Source organism: Eupeodes corollae, chromosome 1 (genome assembly GCF_945859685.1).
Source record: "Eupeodes corollae chromosome 1, idEupCoro1.1, whole genome shotgun sequence".
In the NCBI taxonomy this organism is placed as follows: Eukaryota; Metazoa; Arthropoda; class Insecta; order Diptera; family Syrphidae; genus Eupeodes; species Eupeodes corollae.
Genome location: NC_079147.1, coordinates 57,541,941 through 57,553,980, shown reverse-complemented (window position 1 = coordinate 57,553,980; position 12,040 = coordinate 57,541,941). Strand labels below are relative to the sequence as shown.

Sequence of the window (12,040 nt, the reverse complement as noted above, 5' to 3'; positions counted from 1 at the left end):
ATTGTGGGGCCTTTTTAGTTCGCGGTGAACCATACTACTTGTCCGACATAGGAGCTGGATGGAGCCACCGATGTTATGAAAGGGAGTAAATATTAAAGCGGAAACTTGGAAAGATGTCTTAAATTTGTTAACTAAACTCTATGGAGAAGACTGGAGGTCCATCCAAGAGCTTAAGTTGTATAAAAATGTAGAAGACGTTAATGATTTAGGGCTCATAGTGGACAATGACTACTCTTCATGTGAGCCTCAATCAGTTTTCGACGATATTCGTGTTTGAAAAATTTAATAATATTTGCATTCCAACCCACATTGCCTCTTACCAGTATTTTTAGTATTGTAACTTAAATAAAAATGAAGTTTTAACTTTATCAAATAAAGTTTTTATTTTCAGCAATTTTGTATTTTAGATGTAATTTTCAAAACCCTTTTCATCCATATTTCTTTTGGGTATCACTCGAATACTAAAACCCTCAGATCACAATTTCTAAATATTACTTGTGGAGGATCCTAATTCCAACAGTCCTCCAAACAAAAAAGTTATACAAAATTATTCGTTTAGGAATTAAATGGGTTTTGATCAACACAAATAAAGTCGATTTGCTTTGATTTGTGTAAACATTTTGCGAAATGCTATTACATAATGCAACTAAATATTTTTCTATTCTAAATCATTACAGTGAGTTTTTATTAACTCCTCAAGATTGTGAAATCAATATCGGTATTTGATTTTTAAAATGATTAATCCTCTTGTCATTTGGCAACCCTCTTCACAATACCGCCAGTCACAATCTCTACCGACAGTCTCTCGGCACCACACTACACCACAAACATTCTAGAACACACCGAAAACCAAAACAACCATCAAAACAAAAACAACAATCAGCTGACTCATACGGAATATCATGGCGCGCCATACAATGGCAGCCATTTCATTCGCCTCCATTGTTGAATTGACACAACCAAAAAACAAAAACTAGACAGCCATGTTTTTTCCATTTCATATTATGCCGTTATCTTGCTCTCAGTTGATGAAATTCACATGATATCTCTAAATATATCGTACTTTGCACTCACTCAACTCACGAACTCACTGTTCACTCTCTTTTTTTTTCTTTGTTTTGAAAGAACGATTCAAATTTCAAATTATTAACATAATCTTGACAAAATAAGTTCAGTGTTATTGTTGTTGTTTTTGTTGATTTCCTAAACAAAAAAACGAAGACATTTTTCTTCTTTATCACAAATTTGTTATTGTTTTCTTGAACAACTCTAAGTAGCCTAAGTACCGTGTGTAATCTCTGAGAGTTCTCACAAATCGAGGAGTACAAGTTTTTTCCTTTTAAAAGTTGAGCGGTTCCCCTACCACAATTCAGTTCAGAAATAGCAGCGTTTGGCAACTTATAGCACATTCGTGTTCTCTCTTTCACCGTTCGCCATATTCTCATTCCGAATAGTCGCCTTCTATACCAGTGCGTATAAAGATTCCGACTTCATTGAGAATTTGAAATTCATTATAATCGTACAGTGTTTTAAATAATACAAAATAATTTATTTTACCAATCATCAGCTTGCTAAATAAAAACAGTGAAATATATTCATTTAACAATTAATCGACAGTCAGAGTTCTTAGAAGTGAGAGTGGAAATAGTGTCGTGAATTTTCACAGAAAAACTAAAACTTAATATTTTGTCAATTTTCGAAAACAAAAGAACTTTTCCAACAAAAATGAAACTCATTTTGGCTTTTACTGCTTTCCTTAGTGCCATTGCACTCATTTCCGCAGATTTGGAATGTAAGTTTGAATAAATTAATGTTTTGTTTTAAATAAATTAAAAAGAAGTGAAAGTGCATTTCCTTGAATTTGATAAATCAATTTATTTCGTCGCAGTATTTTTAATTTTATTTTGTTCTTGGTTGTTGGACATGTCAAAAAAACAAAGAGGACAGAGGAGGTGGTGTGTTTTTAAAGAGATTGTCCACATATCCACTCAAAGAGAAACCATGAAGTTCTCTTTGTTTATATTTATTACAGTTCGTTGCTCTTTATTTTCTATTTTGATTCGATTGAATTTCGTTTTAAAAAAATCTTATTAGCATGTGATTTTGTTTTCTTTGTTATTTTTAAGTATTTTTTTATATTCCCTCCCTGAAGAATGATAAAAAAGCAAAGTGAAATTTATGAAAAATTAAATTGAATAAAATAGAATCACTGAAATTTGATGTTGATTTCTGCTGGGATGTCTAATTAAGCATAATTTGATATCCATTGTTATGTGAACTTTCATTTCTAGTTGGATCATCCCACACAAATACTGTTATGTTACGTTAGATCAGTGGTAAAGCCGAAAACATCCCATGTTAAGGGGAATTCAATGTAGCACATTTCAATTTACTTTGCAGGGAGTTTCCTTTTAAAGATTTGTTTATCGTTTTTTTTTTTAATGAAATCTATAACTGTCAAGGGAATCATTATCAAAATAGTTAAATATCTATAAAATCTATGTTGTAGTAGAAAAGAACTAGGAATCTTCCAACGAAAGTAACTAAATGAAATGAAAGTAAGCATTTTCATAAAAAAATAAAATTTTATTCAGAAAAATAATCGTCATACGTATTATTTAAGCTCTGTATTCAAAGTTACACTTAAAAATAAAGAAACCTTTTAGTAACTTTGTATCAAGTAACTTCAATTCACCCGCTACACAGCCATTGCAACTTTAAATTTAAAAAAATGTATACTTTAGCGAGCAAAACTCGTCGGATGTTTGTCAAACTTAAGTTCATATTGCTGTTAAACTTGTAAAAATTACTCAATTTTCATCCAGTTTTCAATTACTAATTCTTTATTTATTACTCTCATTATTGAATAACAAAAAATGTAATAAAACAAACAAAGAATAGAAATTTCTTAGAAAAACAAAAAGAGTCAATAAGTCAAATTTTGCACGCAAGACTCAGCATACAAAAAACAACATTTTAGTACTTCGCCCAGAGACCCTTTATTTTTAAAACAGTTTTCATTCTCCTTGGCATACTTTCCACTAATTTTTCAATTTTTGTGTTTGGTACATTGGTCCAGGCAACTTTGACTCGATCCCATAGCTTGTTCAAATTTTTTGGAGGCGAATAGTGCTGACATAAAGTTCTTTTAACAATTGCCCACAAATTCTCAATTGGATTGAGATCTGGGCTTTGTGCAGGCCATTTTAAATGTTTTAAATATTTGGCTTTTAAGCCACTTTTTCACTATTTTTGAGGTATGCTTGGGGTCTCCATCTTGTTGGAATAGGTACAATTTCCTCAATTGGATACGCACACTGGTCAACAAACTCAGGCAAATATTAAGTTTGCAAAATATTCGGTAGTCTTCCTTCTTCATTATTACTTCTATTTTATGGATAGCACCGACGTGCCTACAAGTGAAACATGCCACGCCATTATACTACCACCGCCATGTTTCATAGTTTGTTTGACTTGGTGTTGCTGAAGCTGCTTACCGGGTCGGTTTCAATAATAAGACTTACCATCCAATAAACTACGATTGATCTTCGATTCATCAGACCATATAATGCGTTTCCAGTCATCGAGCTAATAGAGCTAATTTTTTGGAAAGCGCAGGTAAGAATGGACAGCCAGAATGATCTTCTGGCTGTCCATTCGCTTTTTCCTTTGTTAATGGCCAGTGTAGCTTCTTAAGGTGTTATCTTGGAGCTTTTACGAACTAACCGTTTCATTTCACGAGCGTCACTATCCGTAAGAATTCTTGATCGTGCTCCAAAATCACCCGGAGATTCCAAATTATTTCTTTTTCGTACTGCTATCACTGTTGACTTTTCAACGCCAGTCTTTTCAGCTATTTTTCGGGTACTTTCATTTTTTTGCAGTAGTCCCACAATTCGGTTTTCAAAATCTTTAGTGATTTTCTTCATTTTGCACTAATTGAACAATAATTTCACAATTTTTGGGTGTAACAATGGTAACTCTTCGCCGTATTACTTTATAATGATGTAATAATTAGAAAAACGCAATAAGCTCTTGACAAATTTCATAAAGATAACGATAAAATAATGTTTTTGTTGTATGCTGAGTATTGCGTGAAAAACTGCACTCATTGACTTTTTTGTTTTTTTTTTTTCTGAGATTCAATGGTGAGAGTAATAAATAAAGAATCAATAATTGAAAACCGGATGCAAATTGAGTAATTTTTACAAGTTTAACAGCAATATGAACTTAGGTTTGACAAACATCCTTGTCAATTGAGTTCAAGTCTAGTGGCTGTGGTGGCCAATTCATAACAGTGATATTATGATAACAAAGCCAGGTTTTAAATTGTCTTAACGTGTGCTCTGGGTAGTTGTTCTCTTGGAAGACCCAACGCAAGGACATTTCCTATTCTGCATTTGGCAACATAACAATTTTTCCAAGAAAATGCTTCATGTACTTTCATTTCTAGTTGCAAATGTTTTGCGAGATACTGTATTTACATTTAACGATAATTACACTGGTGGATACAAATTTATTCCTGATAAACAAAAATGCCTTTAAAATAGAACTTGATGCATGCCTTGAAAAGTGTGAACTACCATCAATTTGTTTTATTTTTAAACTTAAACTCATGCCTGTCATCGTTTTAACGTTACTTTTATAAACGATGCTCTATTGAAATAGAAATTGCATTCCTCCCCTTAAACAATTCAACCGTAATACCCGTACTGCTAGGAATGCCCATCAGTTTACCCTAGAGCTCAATTGCTTACGTACTGTTAAGTACAGGGATTCTTTCCTTAGCCGCACTACACGAATGTTGAATGCTTTACCAGGTCCAACATTTCCCACTCATTACGATGTGCAGACATTCAAAAACAGCGTGTATCGGTTTCTCCTTTCTAATTCTATCCTCGTTTTCTAACTGCTCGCACTGTGTTTAATCATTATAAGGGTATTCATGACCCCTTTAGTGCGCGCATAATATACAAAAAAAAAACATTCCTATTCCATTATTTTAAAATCAAATAATAATGAGTATTCGGTTCATTATCTTCAGTGAATCCTCATTAACTGGCATTGACCTCTTCGGCAAAAGGCATCATTTTGATTCTTAGAGAACGAATTAAATCCACAGCACATGGTTTTTTATTTAATTTAAAAAATTTGCCTATCTTCAGATATTTAAATAAAAGTACCAAGAACTAAAGTGCTTCCACCAAAATCCTTAACTATCATCTCGATCCATGTTTTTAGGATCGAAGTTAGTGTTCCTTGGTCGTCTGACAGGATTTTTTTCCGTCTTATCTGAATACATTTGTCTTTGCTTATCTAAACATACGTACACGTTTTACTGTCATGTGCGAAGTCTTGGGTTCAATCCCTGCATGTACCACCTAAAGTTTTTATTCACGGGTACTGCGTCTTGCGAGGAATTGGCAAATTCTCCAAGAGCAATTCTTGTCATGAAAAAGTGTTTTCTCAAATTAGCCGTTCGGATTCGGCATATAAACTGTAGGTCTCCCCCATCCCTCCATTTACTCGCACAGGACTGGTTGAGTGTTGTAAGTCACTAGGCCCTTGTTCTTCATGGACTGTTGCGCCACCTTTTTTTTTTTTTTATTTTATTATTTTTTCCATCATTGTACCTATTAATTTATTTTTTATTTACTTCAATAATTAGTTTAAATATTTATAGTATACTTAATAAAATTTTCTAAAAATCTTCATAAGATGTTAAATTTCATAAATATTAAAGAAAACCTGAACCATTTCATTTATGCTAAAATATTTAAACTGTTTAAAAAAAATAATTTCTGTTTTTGTAACGAATCTGTCGCCTTAACTAGGCTATATAAAATATCTTAAAAATAATTTTCAAAACATGTTGTTTTCAAAACCGACAAACACTACCTTGAACCCTCTAGTTTTCAAAACTAGCATTTCTAGAAACTCAATAAGATACTAAAATAATAGGTTTCAAGAAGACAAAGATTGAGAACTATGTTGTATTTTATCTTAGCTTTAAAAACACCTCTGATGCGACAGGACAATTTGTTCTTTAAAAGAGTTTTAACGTTGTTATTGCATGCCCGTCGGAGAAAATACGCCATTTTTATAATTTTAAACAATAATATCATAGAAGACAAGGTGTAATGGTCATCTTCTGATGAGCCCAATCATTACATCGAAACGAAACAGGCGAAACGCATGTATTAACACTTATGCTGGTTTATATTTATTTTCATTTTCATGATTTTAAATCATATTTAACAAATATTATTGTTAAGAAAGGGTTATGCCACTTCTCTTTTTATAGTGCCTGTCATAAGTCTTGCTATCTGAAAATCTAACTATACTTGATGCTTCTAGATAACTGTTACAACCTGATAGCACTTTAACCCTAATTTATTGAGCAGCTATTAACAGACTGTAGATATAGAATTAAAACTTATGAAGAATCACTTTACATACATACCTTTCAACACTATTTTGCATGCCTGCTTTTAAAGCCTTCACAAGTTCTAATAGAATGGAGTGTTTATAAATTTATAGTTTTATAATGAAATCCTGTTAATTCAATACGAGGTTGGAAGCGCAAAACAGTGAAAACCTTTTTCGCACCTACAAATTTGTAATTGAATTTAATTCCTTATCACAAAATTTATAATTAGTGCGTTTTTTTGGTTTGCAATGTAAAGTACAGTGAGAAATTGCCAACAAAACGATTCGCAGTAGCCAGATTTTTGTATTTAAAAATTGGTACAACTGAAAGAAGATCTGTCAGAATAACAATAAAAAACACAAATACAAGAAAGCAAAAAAAAAAAAATGGACATTTTTCAAGAAGAAATGGTAAGAAAAAATCTGGAAATTGAGATTCTATAAAAAAATGTTTATATAACAATCGCTTCAAGAAGGGGGTTTGTTCGTAGACTACTACATTAACATGTGGTGTTAAAGCGAGCTTGAAGATCGTCTCAATTCTTTATATACCTAAATCGGGTTGAAATGAGCTTGATTTGACTCGATTCCCGTCGGAGATCGGAGTCGAGCCAAAATTTGAGAAGGAAAACCTGTGTGGAAGAGTTGGTTTAAAAGATAATGCATTATGGTCTGTTTATTTGTATGTTTGTGTACAAATAATATAGTTTTGTTTTAATCAAACTACAAAAAAAAAATGGTCATGGACACGAATCAAACTATTTCACTTGCACTTCACACATCAAAATCTGTGAAACACCATTTGCATTTTAGAAAGTGCTGTCAAACATAATCATTTTTAAATCTTCTTGTGCGGTGGAAACACCAAAAAGATTTATTTAATCTAAACTGAGATAAACCTTGGGTGGAAACAAAGCAAAACAATATTATCTTTTCTATTGTTTTCTCTTGCTAAATAATCCCAAGACTGAATAATATTAACAGTAATAGATTGATTTTTTCCCAATGGAAAACGCATAATCTCAAATGCATAACTACTTAACGAACACAGCCATCGAGATACAAATGCACTATCAATTGTACCAACATTTGAGAACGAAATCACACAAGATCCATTCGAGATTCGTATAAATTTCAAAAACCCATCCATAGTAAGATTCTACTCTAACTTTTGTCGTTTTATCGGTGTTATCCATATAATGGCTATTGTTTTTCTTATTCGTGTAAAATCCTACTATACTATGGATAGATTTTCCAACAAAACACGGGTAATGACTTTAAAAAAACAACTAACTTAGTATTCACTTTAAACGTCTGAATAAAGAAGACTTGAAAGACACCAGTTTTCGCTCTTTTCCAATTCAAAAGAATATGAAACATGGTATCGTTGACTTAGAATTTGGAATACCTATAAGTAATTTCTTGGAAGCTACATTTTCCAGACATTCTTCTTCTGATCTTCAGGTCTTAGATTTGACCTTATACTAAGTAACTTCAGATGTTCTAATTTAAGGTATGAAGTATTCAGTGTCATCACTCACAAGTTCGAGGTTGTCACTGAAACTAGCATAAAACTTTTGAAATCGATTAATTGTTTTTTTATTTGTTGTGAATTTATAACTCTTTTGTTCATTTTGTCTTATATCCGCTATTTTCCATTGTTTTCTTATTTCGAATTTATTGAAATAAAATTCTCTCAAAAAGTGATAAAATTCCTGGGAACCGGCTTTAACTCTTGAAGTAAGTGATAACAAGTAAAAAAATGTTCAATAACTGAGTTCCCTACCTTAGTTTTGATTGATTTTCAATCCCCTTCAAATATTATAAAATTGATGAGTTTTAAACAAAACGTTCTACTGATAATTCTGTCACCGAACTTGAAGTTGAATGTATCGAATGAAAGGAAAATACATCAATCACGAGGTTTCTTATCAAAGAGTCACCAAATAAATTAAACTTAAACAAATACCGCCTTTGAGCTGTCAGTTGCTCTAAAAATTAAGCCTTCATACCTTAAGAACATAAACATTTAAGAATGTTTTAAAAAATAAGGGGGTCATCCCATGTGACGTCCTGTATTTTAAGGAATTTTTAGGATTTTTATTTACGAACAATAAATAGATACAATTGCATTTAGTTTATTATCATTTATTAACATACATAGTTCGACAGTATAAATATAAAATTTGAATTAAAAAACTTTTAAAGGACATGAGTTGCACCGTTGGGAACAACTCCACCTCGAAAAGATGGGCTTGCACTTCCTCCACGATTCCAGCTTATTGGCTTATCTAAAACAAAAAAAAGTAAACGGAGTTTTAATCTGTGAGCCTAAATGCGCGGAATGAACTATTATCAAATGAATATACAAAAAATTGGTCTTTTGGAAGACATTTGAAAAAAAGTCGTGAATTTCGGTTTATTTTATTTATTTTAAAAAAAATCGAAATTTTTGTAATTTTTGTTGGTCGATAGTTCATTCCATGAATTTACATGTGAAGAACCCAACCCATAAAATTTCAAGTCATTCGGTCAAGTCGTTTTTGAGATACGATATGGATGAAAGCTTGAAAAACCTAGTTTTGAGAAAAATTCTTTTAAAGTTTCAAGCCCTCTTAACTGTGAAAAAATCAACTTACCTTTCAATCGGCGATGCCTGGTCCATGAGTATTCCTCCCTCTTCTCTTTCAAAGCAGATTGTTCAGCTCTTGAATCAATTCTGGCTTGTTTAACGGCATCACTTACGCGCCGTTCAGAATGTGAGATTCGCTTTTCATTACGTTTCTCAACATAAGTATGGGCTTCGCGGCCTATAGGGTATCCCATAACCCACTACTTTCAAATTACCTTCAAAACCTTCACTAAAGATGATAACTGATAAGTAACTATCAATTTCAACTATCTGTATGTCGATGGATGTAAGATACTTTATCCCATATTTTTCCATGGACCCTTTGATTAAACAATGTTAAACTCTCCTATGTATCAAAATTGTAATGTTTGGATCAACAGATCGTTCTTCAACATTACTTCTATACAAAATAATATTAATTTCCATCCCTTAACCGCAAGTTCTCACTCACCATCTCATTTATTGTCGTGAAACCCTACAAACTTCGGGTACTCTGTAACATAATGAGTAAGAATTAAATGCAAATTCAATTTAAAAACACAAAAACCTATCCGAAAGAAATTCATACAAACAATTATAATCATGTATTGTTCGAATGTAATTAATAGCACTTGCCTATGCACAAACAATTCACTAAAAAACGCAGTTGACAAATTTTGCACACTGCACCAACTATAATCTAACCCAACAAAAACAAAGAATAAGATCAAGTGGCTTACTTGATCGCGGGCGAGGGGGCAAAACCCCAAAGAGATAAATAAAAAAACACTCAATAAAAAACCACCCTACATACGTCACTTTGTTTTCTTGATTGCATTTGTTCTTTACTTTTGTCTTCTCTTTAATTTCCCCGAATAAATTGATTACAAATCAATTGAGAGAAAAGAGCATAAGCAGTTTTTGCATACGAAATTACAGAAAATAAAACGAACACTTAAAATTCTAATAAATGACAAATTAACCATAAGGTCACCATCATCACAATCAAAACAGATTCAAATGTGGTTTTCCTTGAAGTTGTAATAGACCTTACTTCTCGAAAGTCCACAATGTTTATGATAAATCAAGTAACGTATCTTTAAGCGAATTCCTTTATGTATGACGTTCAACAAATTTTGATGATTACTCATCTTATCTTAAAGGTTTTTTTCCTCTCAATCCTATCTCTAATTTATTGTTGCCCGTTTTTATAATCCTTACAGGTTCCATTCCCCTTGATGAAAAAGCAGAAATCCCACAAGGATGGATCAATATGACAAAAGTTTGCACAAATGCTTTGAAAAAGCAAATCCAAACTGAAATTGGTGCCTCATACGAATACCTTGAAATGGCAGCCTACTTCTCACAGGACATTGTCAATCGTCCAGGATTCGCAGAGCATTTCTTCAAGTCTGCTAGGGAAGAGCGTGAGCATGGACTTAAATTGATTGAATATCTGACAATGCGTGGTGGTGATCTTCAAGAAGGTGTTCATAAATTGATTTCAGTTCCTGTAAGTTACAAGAAAACAAACATTAAATTCTTGACAAAAACAAAAAACTAACTTTTCTTTTAATTTGTTTCTTTTTGATTCTCACTTAACAAAACAACAGTACAAAGAGGAAAACTACGAAGTAAGTTTTCAAACTCATTTTCATATTTAATTAGGGACATTTATATTAATGTTTTGTTTTATTTGTTTTTTCATTTGTAGATCAAGTTTGACGGAGTAAGTGCCCTCAAGCATGCCGTTGAAATGGAAACCGCTGTCACCAAGTCAATTCGTGCACTCATTGAAACTTGTGAAAGTGAAAACAATGACTACCATGTAAGGATATTTATTTTTTTCTATTTTGTTGATATTTTTGTATATTTATTTATTTATTTTTTTATATTTCATAGCTCGTTGATTACTTGACCGGTGTTTATCTTGAAGAACAACTCAAGGGAACCCGGGAATTGGCTGGTAAATTGACAACACTCAAGAAGATGCAGAACAGCCATGGTCAATTAGCCGAATTCTTGTTCGACAAACAATTGATGTAAATGAATAAAATGTATTATTCAACATCTCCATTTTTCTCTGTGGTGTCTTGTTATCACATCTCGAGACACAAGATGATTATAAATTATTTCTTCAATTAAACATCTGAACATCATTTTTAAACAACAAAATCACATGCAGTTCCATTAAACAAAAGCTTTAAAACATCAAAGCAAATAACAATTGTTATCAAATAAATTGTAAGGAAATATTAAAAATATTTACTTAAAAACATAAATAAAATCGAACTGTAATCTGAACAAAATAAATACGTGTTTTTATTTAGAAGGTACACAAAGATATAGTTGAGTTTGTTTTTACTAAAAATAGATACATACTCGTATTTGTTTTTAAAAATGTAAAAGTGGGAGATTGTTTGAACATTGCATTTAAAAAGGAATCCCGGCGCTAAATGAATAATCACAAAATCATTTTGGGACTATTTCAATAAGCTGACTCTTGATAGGTGTTTCATTTGAAAAAACAAAACAAAAACAAACATTGGATTTATGAGGATTTCTTTATGGGATTGTGATAGGTTTCAAAACTATTGAACTTACCTCAATGTAATGTTTAATGAATAAAATGACAGTCACTTGCGATAGCTAACGTTAAGTCGATGCTTAAGAGACGCTTACAAACCTTTTTTTTTTAATAATCAACAGACACTCAAGTGGTTATAAGTACCATTTATATGTTTATATTTAAACACATTGCGAGCGTTAGGAAAATAGGGAAGGATTTAAAAGGTGATACCGCTGTACACTGGTCTTAAAATTTTGAGTGTTAAAATTAGAAACAGAGTCAGATAGAGGATTCCACATTCTCGATGTGGTTAAAAACGGAATCTCTAATTTTAACAGTGCGTCTGAAATTGAGCTCAAGGGTAAACTGAGGAGCATTCCTGGCAGCGCGAGTATTACGGCTGAATCGTTTAAGGGGTGGAATGCATTTGG

The 12,040-nt window shown here is 32.2% G+C and overlaps 1 protein-coding gene across 1 annotated transcript; it reads left to right on the top strand.

Annotated features, from left to right (window-relative positions):
- The first annotated feature begins 1,360 nt into the window (after positions 1–1,360).
- LOC129939917 (ferritin subunit) lies at positions 1,361–11,353 on the top strand. The gene is made up of 5 exons (XM_056048100.1): positions 1,361–1,792; positions 10,264–10,553; positions 10,654–10,674; positions 10,755–10,868; positions 10,943–11,353. Exons 1-5 carry the CDS (start codon positions 1,726–1,728, stop codon positions 11,084–11,086), a joined length of 636 nt encoding a protein of 211 aa, XP_055904075.1. The 5' UTR covers positions 1,361–1,725; the 3' UTR covers positions 11,087–11,353.
- Positions 11,354–12,040: the final 687 nt, after the last annotated feature.